The following is a 21,540-nucleotide window of genomic DNA, read 5'->3' on the forward strand; positions in this document are numbered from 1 at the left end:
GGTTCAAGCGATCCTCCTGCCTCAGCCTCCCGAGTAGCTGGGATTACAGGCACCTCCCACCATGCCCAGCTAATTTTTGCACCTTTAGTAGAGACGGGGTTTCACCATGTTGGCCAGGTTGGTCTCCTGACCTCATGTGATCCGCCCACCTTGGCCTCCCAAAGTGCGGGATTACAGGCATGAGCCATCGCGCCTGGCACTAGTTACATTTCTAAAACACAAGGGTGAAAGTTTGCTATTTAAAAGAAACTAGGGGGCATCTCAAATCAGTGGGGATTACTCAATAAATGATAGACCACTGGGTAACCAGCTGGAAAAATAAAGTTGAATCCCTGCTTCAAACCTGATTTACTAAAGTCCAGATAGAGCAATGATTTAATCTTAAAACAATGGAATGATAAAAGTACTAAAACACAAGATTTTTAGATGTTGCAATAGCAAAGGCCTTTCTACATATGACACAAAACTAAGAAGCCATAAAATGCAAGTTTAAACTCTTACGGGGAGAAAACACTATAAGCAAACTCAGAAATCAACAAACTGAGGTGGGGGAGGATATTTGCAAGCCATCTCAGACAAAGGACTATTTCCTCCAATAGATACAGAGATCAACAAACTGATAAAGATGCCAGAACATAGGTAAGTCACAGAAAAATATGATATAAACATAAGAGAATATCCTCAACTCCATTTCTAATATAAGAAATGGCAATTTAAACTATATTGAAATATTTTTTACCTCTCTTGCAGGCAAAGATAAAACCCACTGGTTTTGATAACACTGAGTTAGCAAGGGATATTGCTTTTGCAACTTTTCCCCTTTACAACATCTCTGACATTTAACGGTAGTTATCAAAATTTATACTGCCACATGATTTGGCTCAGAAGTACACTGGCCTTCAGACAGACTCACATAGATCAGGAAATGATGTATCCACAAGGATATTCCTTGTATGACTAGTTCTAATCTTTTTTAACTACAAATGATTTAAATATCTGCCAATAGGGGACTAAATATATTATGACATGTCCATAGAATGATACATACTATGCAGTTATAAAGAACAACGGACCAAGGCTAGGCGTGGTAGCTCACGCCTGTAATCCCAACACTGGGAGGCTGAGGTGGGCGGGTCATGAAGTCAAGTGATCGAGACCATCCTGGCCAACATGGTGAAATCCCATCTCTACTAAAAATACAAAAATTAGCTGGGTGTGGTGGCGTATGCCTCAGCTACTTGGGAGGCTGAGGCAGGAGAATCACTTGAACCCGGGAGGCGAAGGTTGCAGTGAGCCAAGATTGCGCCACTGCACTCCAGCCTGGCGAGAGTGAGACACTGTCTCAAAGGAAAAAAGAACAACGGGCCTCTGACTGTATGGCTACACCGTCACTTCTGAAATTTGATTAAGTGCGAAACCCAAGATGCTAGTGTATCTCCCACCTGCATACACACACACACAAAATCTCTGATAGGAGGGAAGAACTTGGTGGGTGGTGACTGTCTCTATAGAAGATGACCAGGTGACAAGGTAGAAGGAATAATTATTTTTACTTAGTCCTTCGGTACCTTTAAATTTTATACCATTTTATTTAGTTTAAAAAAATGTTTTTTAAAAAGTTAAGGATCCCTTTTAAGGAAATTCTTTTATAAGATCAGATGTTCAGGCTGGGCATGGTGGCTCATGCCTGTAATCCCAGCACTTCGGAAGGCTAGTTTAAGACCAGCCTGGGCAACATAGTAAGACCTCATCTCTGCTTTAAAAATTAGCCAGGCGTGGTGGTGTGCACCTGTGGTCCCAGCTACTCAAGAGGCTGAGGTGAGAGGATCACTGGAGCCCAGGAGTTGGAGGCTGCATGAGCTATGATGGCACTACTGCGCTCCAGTCTGGGTGACGAAGACAGACTCTGTCTCTAAAAGATCAGAGGGACAGGAGTATCGAGTACACTCACAGCATCCTATATTAAATCAACAGAGAAATTAGAGACAAGAATAGAAGGAATGCTGGTCCTGGTTCTGACCTCAGGGAGGAAGCATTGCTTGAGGCAAGGAAAGACCTAGGCTCACCTGATCTCCTTGGCTTCTCTAGATCTCAAAGCTATTTATGGCTCTAATACCTTTAGAGGCCTTATTATAGCAACTGAATATTAATAAATTGGGAGCTGAAGTGATCGGAAAGCATACCACACAGGAACATTCTCTTACTCATATTCACTGCTTGCTCTTTCTCTTGTCTACGTTTCCTGTTTACAGCTTCCTAGCTTTTGTATTCAATATTTGATTTTCAAACTGGTCTTGACAAAGTGAACTGTAATAAGTAAAAAGAAAAATAAGGTGTGTGTGGGACGAAGGGTGACGAAGACCAAAAAGAGGGTGGAAAAAGTTGGGCTGCTTTGAAATGAATACGACAACATTGATCTAAATGCTGTTAACTGTTAAATAACCTATTGGCATCTCAACAAAAACTATGCAGGGGCATAATAGTGATGATTTGAGTCTAGATTACTCAGCATTCATTAAACAATATGATAGATGAACAGGAAAGGGGACAGAATTACATTGTATGTGAGTCTAACTAAAGTGATGCTGACGCTCACCCGGATGTGCTGGAGGTAGAGAGACAGGTCTCGGATAAAAGATTTAATCAATCTTTCTTGCATTCGGAAGTTTTTTTCTGTTTCTTCAAATACTTCATCTTTTATCTGTTCAAAAACAAACAAGTGCTGTTAGCAAATTTGGATGCTCCTTTAATCTTACTGGCAAAAGTAGCTTTCTTTTTTTTTTGTGGAGACAAGAGTTTTACTCTTGTCGCCCAGGCTGGAGTGCAATGGCGTGATCTTGGCTCACTGCAACCTCTGCCTCCTGGGTTCAAGCAATTCTCCTGCCTCAGCCTCCCATGTAGCTGAGATTACAGGCCTGCACCACCACGCCCAGCTAATTTTTGTATTATTAGTAGAGACGAGGTTTCACCATGTTGGCCAGACTAGTCTCGAACTCCTGGCCTCGGGTGATTGACCGGCCTTGGCCTCCCAAAGTGCTGGGAATACAGGGGTAAGCCACCACACCCGGCCAAAAGTAGCTTTCTTAAAAACATCTTTTGTTCAAATTTTAAACCTTTAATGTTTCCCGGAATCACAGTGAATTGATTTAAACACCTGCATGTGGTTTCAAAAGACCTCCAAAATACACACAGATCCTCCTTTAAACTTTCTTCGCAAGCCCTCTGCTCTGGCCAGGCTGCCCTCTTCACCCCAGCACTGCCATGTCTGCTGATCCTAGGACTGTCCTTCATGAGGTTCCCCGGCCTGGCAGGTTCTCTCCCTCCCTGTGGCATACCTGCCCCCTTCCTATAAGGCTCAGGTCAACATGACTCTTGCTCTCACGGAACTCCTGTTTTTCTAAAATACTACAGCATTTGGAGAACAAAGTATAAAACCTAGCAATGGACTATTTTCTGGCTTATATTTTCCATTAATTGTACCTTGTGTATATAGTATAGCGGAATGATGTCTGGTGACTTCAGGTCAACTTTCAGCATTGCCGATAAACTGTCTGTTTTTCAACCCACTCAATCTCTTACGCTTAACGTTTCCTTCTTTGTAACATCATGTATCCAACTAGGTGATCTCTTAAATTCCTGCTAGCTTAATAAGTCTACAACTATAGTTTTGTCCCACCAAATAAATTATAAGCTCCTTAGAGGTGGTGAAAACTACCATAGTCATTACATGTCGACTGATCTGACCCTCTAATTTGCCTTTGTAACCAGCAGCTGGAGGGCCCTGTCTCCACCAGCTCGCAAAACCAGAGGACGTCCAAGGAAGGGAACCATACCAACTGACGCCAGGCAGGCTGTCTCATAGAGCCCTGAAAAGCTGTCAGAGATGCGCTAAGCCTTCCAGGATGGGGATCTCACCTGAGGAGCAAAGCCAGTGAGGTGCTTCAGGTGACTGCTAACTCGGTTGGATTTCTTGATGATGGAGTGGATGTTCAGTTTGGAAATTTTCTCCATAAGGCTATCTTCATCACCCTTACGGTACTTGAGGACTAAGGGAGTAAGTCAGAAAAGCACTTTCCTCAGCATGACATACTGCAAAATGAGCCATAAAATGAGACAAACACCCAAACAGGAGCTAGTGCTTGTCTTCAACGAGCTTGTAACAAAATACTAATCCAAATAATGATTTATGCACAGACATGATATCTGAAGCACAGCAGAGAGAAAATGGGCAGCTAGGAGAGGGGTCAGAGACAAGGAGGAAAACAGCATAGGGGTGTTAAGGGAAAGAACTTAAGGAAATCTGAAGTCAATGCCTGGGTCTGTCACTTAAGGTATGGCGTTAAATCAGTCATTTTACCTTGAGTCTCATTTTCCTCTTCAGTAAAATGCAGAAAGCAATACTTGTAAGGCCATGATAAATGGTGCCATACACAAATGAGATATTGATATCTAATCGTCTCCCATAGTAAAATGCTATACAGCAGTGATTTAATTACCATGTCAAACATTAGGCACAACCTATAGAAAAGTGTAGAGATAAAAGTAGAAGGGTGGCAAGGGGAAGACTGGGAGGCAGCAAAAAGGTATACCTGGTTGTAGAAGTTGGAGACTACATCGCATTAGGAGATTTGAACCAAGGGAAAGGGCTGGATGACCAGAGAGCTTTAGAAGCCACAGTTAACATCCCATCCTAATGAGGGTGACACAGTTGAAGTAGAAGGCAGAGAAATGATTTTAGATAACTTTGAAGTGTGGAGAAGAATGGAAAGACAAAAAGGTTATACTGTATTGTAGATATCTTAAGGATATGAATAATCAATCAGCTCAGCACAATCACTGTGCTACATATACTCACTGAATGCTCAAGTTAGGGCCTCAAGAGACCTGATGAGTGCATTCAGTGTTATGAAGAAGGAGTGGGTGGGTGGGCAACTGACTGTTTTAGGAAAGGAAGTGAGGGACTCAACCCAGAGAGGTCACTGGGCATGGGCAGGGAAGACAGGACAAGAAAGGTGAGCAGATTGGAGACTTCTAAAAGACAAGAAGTCCTAGCTTTAGTAGAGGCAGTAAGACATCCAATTAGACACATAGAAAAAACACGTCTATGCATGGACTCCAGAGGAGCTCCATAAATGAGTTGAGAAGGAAACTGCCCATGCTTGAATAAAACTTCCCATCACTGTCTTCATATCTCTTGAGAAAGGCTCTTATTGCTATATATTTTATTACAGATGCCTTATTTCCAATATACCATAGTTGTGTTTTTATTACTCTGCCTTTAATAAATATCACATTTTGGGCCGGGTGCAGTGGCTCACGCCTATAATCACAGCACTTTGGGAGGCTAAGAGTTCCACACCAGCTTGGCCAACATGGTGAAACCCTGTCTCTACTAAAAACACTAAAATTTGCTGGGAATGGTGGCACACGCCTGTAGTTCCAGCTACTTGGGAGGTTGAAGCAGGAGAATCGCTTGAACATGGGAGGCAGAGGTTGCAGTGAGCTGAGACAGCGCCACTGCACTCCAGCCTGGGGGACAGAGCAAGACTCTCAAAAAAAAAAATTAAAAAAAAATCTTATTTCCCCCAAATTCAACCACCATTTCTTTATCACAGCCCTATTATACCTACCACCTGCCTTGTCCAACTCTAGTGAAGTAATGAATTGTTTTAAGAAGAAAAGCATTCTCAAAGGGCATACCTCCTTTTCAACAATAGTGCTGTTCTTACCCAGGTCCTTTCGCCGTTTATATTCATTGATGTTAACGTTGATTTCCTTGACTGCAAGGACTGCATTTGTTAAAGGCACTTTATCTGGGTGGGATTCTGGGGTGGAATTCAGCAACTCCATTAGCAAGAGTGGGTAACGCATTACTCTCTGTACTGGTTTGATGAGGAAGGAGCCCAGATTAATGTAATTTGTGCATCCCCTGTAACAGAAGGAAAAAAGACTTTAGCAAGCTATCAATAATATAGCGCCCAGCCTGGGCAACAAAGTGAGACCCCGTCTTTAAAAAAATTTTTTACATAATAATAATAATAATATATGCCTATGGGCAGGATTTGTTCCTAAATATTGCTCTCTGTTCTTTTACCCTACTTTCCAATTTCAGTCATTCAACATGTATTCATCTAATAAACACCAGGTACTGTTCTAGGTACTGGGGATTTAATAGTGACCCCGAAAGTCCCTGCCCTGGTAGAAGATAGGCAAAAACAAGTAAGTGAAGTGTTCACTTGGGGATAAATGCTACGAGAAAAAACCCAGCAAGGTGAGTCTACTTCTAGGTTTATCTATAAAGGAAGAAAATACAGTTGTTTAAGAGAGAGGAAAAATCCACAAAAGAAATGAGTGCATACATCAAGCAGCAATGGAACTTACCATTCGTTGTATAGGCTCCTACAAGGCAGTGGGCATGAAAAGAAAAGAGACAGCTTATTAGAGAGAGTGGGCATGAAAAGAAAAGAGACAGCTTATTAAGAGAGAGAATCTTGAGTTTCACATTCTTCTCAGAACATAAATCATATGTGACAAAAAATTATGAATGTCTATGGTAACATATTTAGTCTACTAAAAAATGTTAGCCCTGGCCAGGTGTGGTGGCTCACGCCTGTGGTCAGGAGTTCAAGAACTGCCTGGTCAAGATGGTGAAACCCCGTCTCTACTAAAAATACAAACGTTAGCCGGGCATGGTGGCACGTGCCTGTAATCCCAGCTACTAGGGGGCTGAGGCAGAAGGATCGCTTGAACCCAGAAGGTGGAGGTTGCAGTGAGCCGAGACAGCACCACTGCATTCCAGCCTGGGCAACAGAGTGAGACTTCGTCTCTCAAAAAAAGAAAAAAAAAAAAAAATTTTAGCTCCTAACTTCCCTTTGATCTACTTACCCATACATTATACCTTTATACCTTGCTTCCCTAAGACCAGGACAATCTCACCTGATGTCAAGAATACCTTGGCTGGGCATAGTGGCTCACACCTATAATCCCAGCACTTTGGGAGGCTAAGGCGAGCGGATCACTTGAGGTCAGGAGTTCGAGACCAGGCTGGTCAACATGGTGAAACCCCACCTCCACTAAAAATACAAAAATTAGCCAGGTATAGTAGCATGCGCCTGTAATTCCAGCTACTTGGAAGCCTGAGGCAGGAGAATTGCTTGAACCCAGAAGGCAGACGTTGCAGTGAGCCGAGATTGTGCCACTGCATGCTGACCTGGGTGATGAGCTGAGATTACGACACTGCACTCTTGCCTGGGTGACAGAGTAAGACTCTGTCTCAAAAAAAAAACAAACCCTGTATTTAGTCTTCTCACCTATGCTCTTGTTTATCTAGACCAAACCATCCTCTCCTGGCTGCTTTTTAACCTTATAATGTTAATCTAATACTCCATACAGATAAAATTTATTCACATGGACAAAAATATAATCAGGAAACCATTTAAATGATATATATCATGGATATCTTATGTTTAAAATAAGATAGATGTCATAATCAAGTCCAGGCATATACACAGGTATAACTTAGAGAACTAACGAACTGTGATGGAAGTTAAGTGGTCAAAACTCCTACTTCAGATCTGCCAAGGAGTCCTGAAGATGCTTCTGGATCTTCTCATCCTTCTCGTAGATTTCAAGCAGCGCAATGGCCTCATCATGATTCTGGCAGTAAATCTTGTATGTTCCCTCAAGCTCATCCCGGTGACCAAGAAACACAGGTCCTTTGGAATATACACAAACATACAGCGTTTTTAGTAACTTTCTTCTCAGTATACTAAATGTAAGGTACACAGCCAAACTTTAGTACCATCTACATCCTACCTACTACAAGAAATGATAGTAAGACTATCCATCAAATAGTAAGAAACTTCCATCTAACAGCTTAAAGTTGTAATCATTTAAAGCAAAATTTAGAAAGCCATGTCATCTATGTATGTATGTATTCATTTTATTTTATGTGTTTGAGACAGAGTCTCACTCTATCACCCAGGCTGGTGTGCAGTGGCACAATCTCCACTCACTGCAGACTCGACCTCCCAGACTCGGGTCCCTAGTAGCTGGGACCACATGTGCATGCCACCACGCCCAGCTAATTTTTCGTAGTTTTGGTACAGAGGGGGTTTCGCCATGTTGCCCAGGCTCATGTATTTGTTTTAGAACACACACACACACGCCTCTGAAACAGAGCCTCCAGTCCCTTTGCAGTCGGGCCAAGACAGGCATCTGAGAGTGTTCTCCATGTAGGGATGTAATGTGTAATGAGAACCCCATAAGGACCCCCTTACTTTCTTATTTTATTTATTTTTTCCTGAGATGGAGTCTCGCTCTTGTTGCCCAGGCTGGACTGCAATGGCACGTCTCGGCTCACTGCAATATCCGCCTCCCCGGTTCAAGTGAGTCTCCTGCCTTAACCTCCCGAGTAGCTGGGATTACAGGCACACACCACCATGCCCAGCTGATTTTTGTATTTTTAGTAGAGACGGGGTTCTTCTACAGCAGCAGTTTCTAACATTTTTATGCATAAATAAGACTATGGACAAAGTTTACTACATTAAAATACCTATAATGATAAATCCCCAACTTATGATATAACCTATATACTTCTTTATCTTATTTTTTTTTAGGCAGGGTCTCACTCTGTTGCCCAGGCTATAGTGCAGTGGTACAATCTTGGCTCACTGCAACCTCTACCTCCCAGGCTCAAATGATCCTCCCGCCTCTGCCTCCTGAGCAGCTGGGACTACAGATGTATGCTGCCATATCTGGTTAATTTTTGTAATTTTAGTAGAGACAGGGTTTTGCCATGTTGGCCAGGCTGGTCTCAAACTCCTGGGCTCAAGCAATCCACCTGCCTGGGCCTCCCAAAGTGCTCGGATTACAGGCGTGAGTCTCAGCCATATACTTCTTTATAAGGCATTAAATAATCAAATGTAGCACTGAGTCTAACAATCCCCACACTGTCACAGCATGAGGAGTGACACACATTGGTAACATTGGCTGCCTCTGGTTGAGGGTTACTGAAATTTCAAGATATTTGCAACAACCTAATGTGATAGGAACATGTGACTTCTGTTGGTGACAAAGTCTACTATGTGGTTTATTCCCAGCTACTTGGGACACTGAGGCAGGAGAATCGTTTGAACCTAGGAGGTAGAGGTTGTAATGAGCAGAGGTCGTGTCACTGCACTCCAGCCTGGCAACAGAGAGAGTCTGTCTTTAAAAAAAAAAAAAAAAAAAATTGTTTTGTGACAAGGTCTCATTCTGTATCCTAGAGTGCAGTGTCGTGACCATTGCCCACTGCAGCCTCCAACACCTGGGCTCAAGGATTCCTCCTGCCTCAGCCTCTCAAGTACCTGGGAACACAGGTGTGTGCTACTACACCTGGGTAATTTTGTTGCTGTTTTGTAGAAACGAGGTCTCACTATGTTGCCCAGGCTGGGCTTGAACTCCTGGCCTCAAGCAATCCTCCCGCCTTGGCTTCCCAAACTACAGAAATTATAGGCATGAGCCACTGCACCTGGCCAGAATCTTCCCTTCTGTCTACTCCTGCAACCTACCAGTCACAGCAGTGGGGGCAGGGCTGGCTCCCTTTTCATCTTCATGGCCACTTTTTTTTTTTCTTTTTTTCTTAAGAGATGGGGTTTTGCTCTGTCACCCAGGCTGAACATGGCTCACTGCAGCCTCGACCTCCTGGGCTCAAGCAATTCTCTGCCCTCAGCCCCCCAAATAGCCGGAACTACAGATGTGCCCCACCATACCCGGCTAATTTTTTATTTTTTTGTAGGGATGGTGTTTTGCCTTGTTGGTCAGGCTGGTCTCGAACTCCCGAGCTCAGCAATCCGCCCACCTTGGCCTCCCAAAGTGTTACAGGCACGAGCCACTGCGCCCAGCCTTCACAGCAACTTTGGAACCCCTAAGCCACCCATGTCTTCATCTGGTTTCACCATTCTACATTAGTCTGCCTTCTTCTTTTCGCAGCCCTTTTCCTAGCTGCATTCTCAGAATCTTCACCATCCAGACTGATGATTTACACTCAATTTGCTGTTCTTCAACTTCCCTGATAGTGACTATTCTACATCAATTACAAACTAGCAAAGCTACACCTTAATCTCTTTCAAACTCTGGGTCACGAAATATACTTAACAGGTCACAGTCAGCACTGTTTTGATGAGACAGAATGGACTTTTTTTTTTCTTGTAGAGAGGGGGTTTTCCCATGTTGCCCAGGCTGGTCCAGAACTCCTGGGCTCACATGATCTGACCGCCTTGCCTCAGCCTCCCAAAGTGTTGGGATTACTGGTGTGAGCCAACACGCCCAGCTGATCAAATAGAAAAGAAAATATCAGGAAACATCGGACATAAAAATTAGCTGGGTGTGGTGGCACACACCTGTAGTCCCAGCTACTAGGGAGGATGAGGTGGGAGGATCGCTTGAGCCCAGGAGGTGGAGGCTGTAGTAAGCTGTGAACACACTGCTACAGCCCAGCCTGGGCAACAGTGTGAGACTGTCTCGAAAAAAAAAGAAAAGGAAGACATTGGACATGGTAAAACTAAGCATAGACATACACAGAAACACACATCCTGGGTCATTATGAACAACATAGCTCTCCATGGGATGTGTTTAAAATCACGTAAAGCCAGTCTTTTCCACCTATGACCACGTGCCCAGAGTCTCCCGGTGCTGCTTGATCATTCTCTATCTCGGTCACCTGCCCTTTGCCCGTCTTGCCCTTCACGGACTTCTCAGAGCCTTCCCTCATCAGATGTTTCAGACTTCGTTTGTCCTTTGTGAACCACCTGGCCTTCTGCTAGAGCCACCGACATGGTGCTCTCAGTCTTGGCTCCCTCAGGCCCACCACCCACCATTCTCCTCTAAAAATTAGTCCTCGCGCCTGGGTCTCAGCCTTTCAGTGTCGAGCCCTCTCCACCACCTCTCTGTGTCTTCAACACATTGAAGCCTGCTACCCAACTCCTTGTTTGACTTTGGACAAGAAGCGAAGGGAAGAAGAAAAAATAAATGCAGGTGCTATCTTATGGAGGTGGGGTTGTGGACATTTGCTTTCATTTCCCAGTTTACTGTCATAATGTAAGGTATAGTACGCTATAAGAGACACAGATGCTAAGACTCTCATTTCTGATTTGAATCAGACCTAAGGGGAGAAGGTGCCTTGCAGAAGCTGGTTTAACTCCAACCACCTGAGAGCCCCAGGCACGACAACAGGTAATAAACTGGAAGAAAAATGAGTAACCGCTTAATTTATAATTAAGCCCTTTTAGATAGCAGCCAGCTTTACCTCATTTCTTTCTTAATACAAATAAATGACCCAGAGATACTTATTTCAAGTGCCTTAAAAAATCATATACATTGGCATTTATGCTTCACCATCACACTAAAACTGGGTCACTGTGACTTCCTTCTGCCCAACTCAATGTGTGTATCTCCTTCTTCAACTTCCCGGACCTCTCCGGTTAGACTAAGGGCAAGAACCTCAGACTCCAGTTTTTCTAACTGTTCCAGAAAATGCAAAAGACACAGTCGTATTTTGTGTAGAGGCTAATGGCATTTGCATTGACAGGCTTGAGTCTGAATGCCAGTCCTTCAATTACTAGCTGTGTGGCCTGGGCAAATTACCTTCCCTCTAAGTGTCAGTCTCTTCACTGTAAAATAGGATAAAGAGTACCTAAACCAGCTGCAGAGAAGGTCACACCTGTAACCTAGCAGTGTGGGAGGACCGTTTGAGCTCAGGAGTTCAAGATCAGCCTGGGCAACAGAGCAAGACCTCATCTCCACTAAAAATAAAAAGGCTAGTTGGGAGGCTGAGGTGGGAGAATCACTTGAGCCTGGGAGGTCGAGGCTGCGGTGAGCCATGATCACGCCACTGCATTCTAGCCTAGGCAGCAGAGCAAGACCTTGTCTCAAAAAGGTGTGTGGTGGCTCATGCCTATAATCACAGCATTTTGGGAGTCTGAGGAGGAAAGATCACTTGAGGCCAGGCAACCAAGACTAGCCTATGCAACATAGTGAGACTCCATCTCTACAAAAATTTAAAAATTAGCTGGGCCTGATGGTGCATGCCTATAGTTCCAGCTGCTCAGGGAGCTGAGGTGAGAAGATTGCTTGACCTGGGTAATCGAGGCTATGGGTGAGCTATCATCGTGCCACTGCAGTCCAGTCTGGATAACAATGTGAGACCCTGTCTAAAAAAAGAAGAAACAATAGTACCTAAACCTCAGAGGGCCGTCTATTGTAGAGAACAATTGAGATCCAGCTGGACCTATCTTGAGAGGGTATGTGGTGAGAGAAACATTCAGGAAACACGAACCATGCCACAACATCCCAGAGCTGTTTCCTCCTCCCTTCAGGGGACAGAACCCTGATTTTGTTCCTGTGTCCGTTTTTCTCCCAGATGAGTCAGGTAAATTCCATCTAGTGTAATCCAGCGTCATGACCCATTCCCCTTTCTAGCCATCAGCTTAGCTGCATGCATGTCACCCACTTCTGGCCAACGAGAAATAAGATATCTGATCGGGGAGCTCTGGAAAAGGTTTGCAAAGACTTAAAATGACACAGGGGTCACTCCTTCTGCTGGATGTTGTAGTGTACAGTGTCATGGCTGGAACTGGGGTAGCCTCTTGTAATTAGGATTCCAATAAAGCAGCAAAATGATAGGATGTCCCCTCCCACACTGTGCCAGGGCTGGTCTGTATGACCCACAGAATATGACAGAAGTGATGCTGTGTCATTTTCAAGATCAGGTTATAGAAGACTCTGTGGCTCCTGTCTCAGGCATGCTTGCTCTCGTGTGCTCTCATTCTGTCTCTCGCTCTCTCTCACAGGTCACTCTAGGTGACTCATGACTCATGCCACGTTGTGAGGAAAGCCCAGGCAGAGGCTCATGTGGCAAGAAACTGAGGCTTGAAGAGCTGAGTGAGCTTTCTTGGAAGCAGATCCCTGAGCCCCAGATGACGGCAGCCCAGGCCAACAACTGACTCCAACCTCATGAGATCCCGGGCCAGAACCACCCAGCGGAGCCCCCTCCAGATTCCTGACCTACAGAAGCAGCGAGGTAACACATGTTTAATGTTTTCAGCTGCTACGTTTCGGTGCAATTGTTATACAGCAATGGATAACCAATAAGTTCCCTTGTTAACAAGAACTAGATTAATGTTTTAAAAACATTTTGACAGTGTCCCACATAAATATATTTTAAATTATGACTCAGCACACATATATGTGAAATGAAAATAAAAGTTTCAGCCAGCTGTGGTGGCTCACACCTGTAATCCCAGCACTGTGGAAGGCCGAGATGGGGGGATCACTTGAGCCCAGGAGTTTGAGACCAGCCTGGGCAACATGGCAAAACCCTGTCTCTACAAAAAAAAAAAAAATTACAAAAATTAGCTGGGCGTGATGGCACATGCCTGTACTCCCAGCTACGTGGCAGACCAAGGTGGGGAGGATGGCTTGAGGCTGGGAGGTTGAAGCTGCAGTGAGCAGAATTCACACCACTGCACTCCAGCCTGGGCGACAAAAATCCTGTGTCAAAAAAAGAGATAAGTTTCAAAAATTGGTAGTTAAACTTACTAACAGTGCATTCTGATATTTTCTTTTTTTTTTCTTGAGACCAAGTCTTGCTCCATCCCCCAGGCGGTAGTGTCGTGGCTCATGGCGTGATTTCAGCTCACTGCAACCTCAACCTCCTGGACTCAAGCAATCCTCCCACCTTGGTCTCCCAAGTAGCTGGGATTACAGAAGCCCGTGACCATGCCCAGCTGTATTTTTAGTAGAGACAGAGTTTCACCATGTTGGCCAGGCTGATCTCAAATTCCTGACCTCAGGTGATCCTCTTGCCACGGCCTCCAAAGTGCTGGGATTACAGGAGTGAGCCACTGTGCCTGGCAGCATTCTGATATTTTCTATTTTATTTTCTTGAAAAATAAATTGATCTCATGATCCAGTAATGGGCTTCAACCATGAGTATGGAATAAACGTCGTACTGTATGACATCCAAAACTTCTTCTATTGCTAACATCCTGTATTACCCCAAACTAGGCTCAGACAGAAGGAAAGTAGAGGACAAGTAACCTCTGAACTAAGTACCTAAACCTGTATGTTCCCGGCGACATAGTTACTCAGTATCAGGAAGGCCCCTTCCTCCTGCGCATGAAGTTTTTTTAAAAAGCTGCTTCTGAAACAACACAGGAGCTCATACCTACAGCATCGCTGATTTCCAGAGCAGCCAATAATTGCTTCGAGACCTTAATCACCATCTGCATATTTCCAAAAAGTCCCTCAAAATCAATGTTTGCTACCTGAGAAAAGGAAACAAAACATAAAGATGCACGGAAATGAGATTAATGGTATTTCAATCATCTTAGGAACAGCTCTTCAAGAATTGTAGAAAAATTGCTGAAGGTCACTTTCTTCACTGATGTTCATGAAGTTTCCAGACTAGAAATATCCATCATTATCTTTAGTGTCATCCTTTGTCCTCGATCCAACTATTCTCTGCCACCCCCATGAGCACTTTAGTATGATAATGGAAACAATTTGGTCTACAAATGCACTGGGATACAAATTCCCACCCACGCCCAACATCCCGTGGCACTTCCCAGCTGCTACAGAAGGACTTGGAAGCGAATGCTCCAAGGGTGTAAACCCAAGCCCAGCCCAGCTGGTCAAGTTACAAGCAATAAGGACTATAAACCCCAGGACACTGTTACCCTTTTCTTACTACCTCCAGCATCCAGAAAAGTCCCCAGCCTACTCACATGTTAGTAAGGGTTTCCTGGATAAATTCTATATAAACAGGTACTAGAGTCACGTAACCGCTCACCCCCAGGCTTTGTTATATCATCACTCAGCCTTCCAGCAGGGCCACGATTCAGATTCCCTGGAACTGTTTTCAGGAGCCACAGAAACAGGAGGAGTCCTGGGAGTGACTGCAGTGGCTGGTAGGTTAACAGTAGACTTGACAAGTGAAAGATGCTGAAGGCTTAAGCTGATGACACACGGATGTTGAGGCCCTTGATTAAGAACAGCAGCACTCACAATCACAGTTTCTATTTCAAATCAAATAAATCTGTGGTGAAACCTCCTATATCCTAATGCTTCTGGCCTGGAGGACCATACTCAAGGTCAAACTAACTCTGTCTCCCAGTTCCCACCTGTGCCTGCTGCAGGGGTACCATGATCCTCTCAATGCACATTTCCAGATCCCGAATGTAGTCTCTTTCTGTCTGAAGAAGTTCTTCTACGACCTTGGCTCTCTTCTCTAGCATCCTCTGCTCTGGATTTTCGGTGGACACAGACCCAGAAGGGGCCACCAGTGATGAAGACTGGGAGGAGAGAAGCGTCATTTCTAGAAGGGAAAAGAGAACTGGTTAGCAGCTCTGGGTGTAAAAGCAGGACTGTTCCACAGTTTGAGGCAAAGAGAACCCATTCCTTGAGAACCAAAGGTCTCACTATTGTCAACCTTCAGGAAATCAGATCGCTCGTGTCAGTTGTAAACAGGGACAGCTGAAGTGCTTAGAAAGCCATCACTGCAGGGAGAACTCCAACCTGTGCAATACCATTTTGAGAATGTGTCCTAAAAAGAAGTAGCTAGCCCACTGAGTGAACAAAGCATGTCTACAAGCTCCTTGCAAAAGAGGTTTAGAGGGGTCTGACCTTGTAAAGACTTGCTTTCACTTAATCAGATATAAAACATGGTCCATGATCAAAGCACCAGAAATAACAAGCTGGAAGTTCAAAATACAGATGTAGCACATTAAACAGAATATTATGGGGAGCACAAAACAATGCCAACTAAGGGTAAAATAAAAAATAAATTATCCATCTGAGAACTGGATAATTATAGGACCTATCATTTTCCAGTCACTGTAATGGTAGGTTAACATTAGCATATAATGAAATAGGTTAAAAAAAAAAAAAGGTTTAGATTTTCCCTATGAAAACCTTAACCAAAACTCACAAGCAGGTTTTGTTACCTCAAATGTCCTAGTAGATACAAACTTACTATAAACATGAAGCTTATCAATGGTATTTTCAAGTACAAGAATCTCTAAGAACTAAACTGCATTATTCTAAAAATAAAAACAAATATGTATTCTGTCATTAGCTTTTACAATTATCTATTACTTAGATACATAGGATGAGGGTTATTTATAAACATGGAACAGCATCTGTTCATCTGAAATGAGCATTAAACACGGTAATAAGCAACAGAAAAGAACAACAGTGAAACAATCAGTCTCTGCTTAGTCTCTATCAAATTCCTCATGATCCAATTAAACAACTACAAATTTGGTATGTAAATATACTAGTAAGTCTGAGTACAATTACAGGAATATTTTAACCCAGATTTAAGAAGCAAAAACACAAGTGTTCAAACTACTTATGGGAAGTCGGCCTTCACAGCAGATTTTATTCTCCAAAAAATTTTCCACACCGCTTTCTCTCAAAAGTCAGGAATTCTGGGACAGGTGCAGTGGCTCACGCCCATGATCCCAGCACTGTGGGAGGCCAAGGCTGCGGATCACTTGAGGTCAAGAGTTCGAGACCAGCCTGGCCAACACGGCAAGCTCCCGTCTCTACTAAAAATACAAAAATGCTAAGCATAGTGGCACACACCTGTGATCCTAGCTACTCAGGAGGCTGAGGCATGAGAATCCCTTGAACCCAGGAGGCAGAGGTTGCAGTGACACAAGATAGTGCCATTGCACTCCAGACTGGGTGACAGAGAGAGATCCTGTCTCAAAAAAAAAAAAAGTGAGTAATTGCAGTGTTTTAGAATACAACCCAAATTCTGGTTTCTAGATGCCATTCTCCACTAAAAGGAGGCAGGGTTCTTTGGAGAAATGGCTAATTCCAGGGCTGGGGCAGAGAAGGTATAGTTGAGCCTGAAATGTGGAAGAAAGTGAAGAAGTACTCAACAACATGGTGGGGACAGGTCAAAGGGCACAGAAGCCAGCTTGAAGGGGCTCCCACTGGCCAATCTGGCACAATTTGAGTATAAAGGAAAAAGCACAACAATGGATTATTTCACTGAATAAAATAATCTGTAAGTTCATATTGATAATAGATAAAAAGTACATAAATAAAGGGGGGAGAAGAGAAAGCCCTTTCTTATGGTAGAATGTCAGCTGATAAATAAGAGAAGAAATAATGGAGTCAGAAAATCACCATTTTAGGCCAAGTATGGTGGCTCATGCCTATAAACCCAGCACTTTGGGAGGCCGAGGCTGGTGGATCACTTGAGCTTGGAGTTCAAGACCAGCCTGGCAACATGGTGAAACCTCATCTCCACAAAAAATACAAAAATTAGCAGGGCATGGACTGGCACACACCCACAGTCCCAGCTACTCAGGAGACTGAGGTGGGAGGATGGCTTGAGCCTGGGTGGCAGAGGTTGCAGTAAGCTGAGATTGTGCCACTGCACTCCAGTTTGGGTTTAAAAAAAAAAAAAAAAAGTCCGGGCAGGTGCTGTGGCTCATGCTTGTAATCCCAGCACTTTGGGAGGCTGAAGTGGACGGATCACCTGAGGTCAGAAGTTCAAGACCAGCCTGACCAACATGGTGAAACCCCATCTCTACTAAAAATATAAAATTTGTATTTTGCCTGTATTTCCAGCTACTCAGGAGGCTGAGGTAGAGGTTGCAGTGAGCCAAGATTGCGCCATTGTCTCCAGCCTGGGAGACAGAGCAAGACTCTGTCTCAAAAAAAATCCATGTTCATACAAAATACACACTGAAGCTTATTAAGGGGCACGATATATGCAATGTACTCCTAGTTCATTAAAAAAAAAAAACTGCATGTGGAGAGTGGGGATTGAGAGAGAATGAGATAAAAACAGCAAAATGTTAAATATTGGTGAATTTGTATAAAATGTATACAGGAGTTTCATTGTACGATTGCAATTTTCCATATATTTGATATTATTCAAAATAAAATTTAAAAAGACAGAAAAAGCTCTTTCTGGAACTTTTTGGTAGCATGAATGGCAAAACTTGAAGCATAACCCTCATTTCATCAGTGTTCAATTATGATTCTAAATTCATTGTGTTTATATGTAAAATTTATTTTCAATAGCCTTGTTTTAAATTTTCTTTGTGATCTCAAAGCAACAGACTCTCAATCCCAAATTTGGTCTCATTAGTGCCAAGTTGAGAATAGAAACTCATTTTAAATACAAGACTAAAAAGATCTGGAGAAGGAGAACATTTACTGAATTCCTATCACATGCCAGGTACTTTACAGATTATATCCCTGAACTCATTTTATACCCACATCAGAATTTTTAAGTAGGTTATTATTACTCCCATTTAATAGGTAAGAAAATCCAGGTTTGGAGAGGCTGACAAATTTGTCTGAGGTTATATAGTGAGTAAATGGCAGTTGTGGATTTAGAACCTAAATATATTTAAATCCAAATCCTGTGTACTTAATCCTCCACCATTTGGTTTCCCAGGCCTGGAATCTCAATGGGAAAAGGTCAGGGGCTTATTTGCTGCAAATCTTAAAAACTCCCTGGAAACCACTGTGTACTCTCCTGAGAATCAGAATTCTACTAATTATAGTAGTTGAAAGCACAAAGTACCAGCAAGCACTTACTCATCAATCAGAAGCCAGCCAGCCTATGGATTAGATTTTTATTTCCTTAAAATGGAGAAAAACAATAACAGTTCTTTTAAACTACCAGCATGCCTTCCCCTCCCCCCCGGAAAATGGGGTTTATAAACTCTTGAGCAGCCTTTAAAACCCTAAACATTTTTAAAACCCCAAACTACAAACCCCTATGGGATGTTTTCACTAAATTGCAGTTTCCTGGACACCACGCCTGGGATTCAGATTCAGCAAATCTGGGTGGGACTGGGGTATCCGCAATTTTAATAAAACCCTAGGTGTTTCTTTCCCTCCTCCTTCTCTTCCTCTCTCTTTAAAGGAGGGGGCTGTTGCCCAGGCTGGTTTCAAACTCCTGGGGCTCTCAAGCGATCCTCCCACTTCAGCCTCCCAAGAAGCTGGGACTACAGGCATGTTGTCACTGCTCCTGGCAACCCGAGGTATTTCTGAAGACACAGGTGACCTTCAGGTGCCACAGACATTTATTAACACTCAAAGAGAGTTTTCAAAGATGAAGTCAAATTTGAAAGTCTGGCTTGAAGTGACTGTTAAGTATAAAAACTTTTTCCTGGTCGGGCGCGGTGGCTCACACCTGTAATCCCAGCACTTTGGGAGGCCGAGGCGGGCGGATCACGAGGTCAGGAGATCAAGACCATCCTGGTTAACATGGTGAAACCCCATCTCTACTAGATACACAAAAAATTAGCCGGGCGTGGTGGTGGGCGCCTATAGTCCCAGCTATTCGAGAGGCTGAGGCAGGAGAATGGCGTGAACCCGGGAGGTGGACCTTGCACTGAGCCGAGATTGCGCCACTGCACTCCAGCCTGGGCGACAGAGCGAGACTCTGTCTCAAAAAATAAAATACAATAAAAAATAAAAACTTTTTCCTTTATGCCACATATATTCTAATAAAAATATCTGCTCTAAAATTTTAGTATCTGGGCCACGCGTGGTGGCACATGCCTGTAATCCTAGCGCTTTGGGTGTCTGAGATGGGAGGATTGCTGGAGCCCAGCAGTTTGAGACCAGCCTGCGCAATATAGTGAGACACTCGTCTCTAAAAAAATAAAATTTTTAGTATCTCGGACAACAAAGCGGGAGAAGGCGGCCTTCACCCTCAGCCAGCTGTGGTGGAAAAAGAAAGCTTTGAATCTTGCACTTCCCCACTATGTAGCTGGGGAGCCCTGGAAATGTCCACTTTTATCTCTTGGCCTCAATTTCCCAATCTATAAAACGAGGATACTACTACTTGCTTTGCACAGTAGTTGAGGGAGTTAAACAAGGTAATAACCCAACAAACATCAGTCCTTTTCCCACAATGGGCCCGAATATGCCATCTGCACCTGATAGATGGTAAATGCACTTGGCAAAATGTACCAAGCAGACAAGTGCCCTGTGCAGACTCTAAAATTCCACTTTTCTATGAGAACAATAAAATGTGCAGATGAGCTCTTTCTTCCTAGGATAGCCCTGCACATGTTAAAGGAGCTGGGACTGTTGTACAAATTTACTTCCTGTGATAAAACAATTAGTTGTAGGGTTCCTTCAGTAGTTGTGGCTTACCTCCCATCCCAAGTCCTGATTCCATTCCTTCTCAAGACACCCCCAACCCTTTCCAGTTAGTACATTATCACCAGGCTCACTTCCTGAAGTTCTAAGGCAGGGAGTCATTAGCCCACAGCTTTCCACAACTCCATTACACACACTTCAGAGTTAAAGAACGGAGCCATGCACCCTTCCCTTGCCTCAGAAAGCTGGCTCTTTCTCTAATGGGGAAAATTTTGAGCTCCCGGCCAGATCCCAGGTGCCCTTGAGTGGGGACGAAGAGGCTGCCTGTTCCACTTCCTTCTGTGCTGGCTCCCACACCCCAGGACCTACCTGCAGTGCCCAGAGTTGGCTGTGTGTGGAGGTGTGGGCCTCAGGGGAAGCAGGCAGGGTAGAATCTTCCCAGAGCTCTGGAATGCTCCACAACCCCCTAAAATCCTTTGAATAGGGTCGGCATTTCCCCCAGGCTTCCCACATTTGCATATGAATCGCGCAAGTCACCCGGGCTATCACAGCAGGGCTCGTCCTAAAGGATGGAGCTGGAACCCTAAGCATACTGGACTGAGAAGTGCACCAGCAGGCCCAGCAGTACCTGGGATCAACACCTTCCTTTCTATTTGGTGTCCTTTCCTAGTCCTAAAACCCTCGAAATTCCACCTCGGGAGTTTGCATCTAAGATTATTATCTCTTCCTTTTCTACCCCATGCTAAACCTTTTTGTTGTTGCTTTGGGTGGGAAATGGGGAATGCCCTTTTGAGGGAAGAATTCCAAAGGCCCAGCCATCTCTTGTGATGAGAGGCAAAACTGTAAAGCGGGCGGCAGTTGCCTGTTTAGTCTGCCCCTGGGCCTCTTTCTGCAGTCTTTCACCCAGAGCTTAACCAAGGGACCCCAAACATCCCCCTCCTTTAGTCAATGAACCCTAAAGCTATCACAGAGCAGATTTCAGCTGGGTGGTCCCAGGACAGCAGGAACAGGGATGGCAGGAGTGATTCACAGGAATGTCCCGCTCACATCTTCCAAACATTTACACTTAAATGAACCAGGGGAGAAGAAAGGTGCACAACAATATGCCACAATTTTTTAAGAAAATGCACGATTTTATAAGAAAATGGAGAACAGGGAAAAGAGATGAAAGAAAGGAAAATCTGCAAAAACCCATATATATTTCTATATAAACATATAGGCTGGGCGCGGTGGCTCACATGAGGCCTGTAATCCCAGCACCTTGGGAGGCCGGTTCTGAGGTCAGGAGTGATCAGCCTGGTCAACATGGTGAAACCCCATCACTCCTAATAATACAAAAAAATTAGCCTGGTGTGGTGGCACACGCTTGTAACCCCAGCTACTTGGGAGGCTGAGGCAGGAAAATCGCTTGAACCC

General features: G+C 43.9%; 1 protein-coding gene across 1 annotated transcript in view; it reads right to left on the bottom strand.

Moving 5' to 3' along the window:
* DNMBP (dynamin binding protein) overlaps positions 1-21,540 on the bottom strand; it is a 93,413-nt gene that overhangs the window by 21,394 nt on the left and 50,479 nt on the right. Inside the window, exons 4-10 of the mRNA XM_011977383.1 lie at positions 15,162-15,355; positions 14,207-14,306; positions 7,568-7,715; positions 6,382-6,399; positions 5,730-5,929; positions 3,916-4,046; positions 2,597-2,701 (exon numbers count right to left, since the gene is read on the bottom strand). Coding sequence (XP_011832773.1) covers positions 2,597-2,701; positions 3,916-4,046; positions 5,730-5,929; positions 6,382-6,399; positions 7,568-7,715; positions 14,207-14,306; positions 15,162-15,355 — 896 coding nt within the window. The remainder of the gene's footprint in view (positions 1-2,596; positions 2,702-3,915; positions 4,047-5,729; positions 5,930-6,381; positions 6,400-7,567; positions 7,716-14,206; positions 14,307-15,161; positions 15,356-21,540) is intronic.

The sequence above is a fragment of the Mandrillus leucophaeus genome, unplaced genomic scaffold (assembly GCF_000951045.1).
Source record: "Mandrillus leucophaeus isolate KB7577 unplaced genomic scaffold, Mleu.le_1.0 Scaffold18, whole genome shotgun sequence".
Lineage (NCBI taxonomy): Eukaryota > Metazoa > Chordata > Mammalia > Primates > Cercopithecidae > Mandrillus > Mandrillus leucophaeus.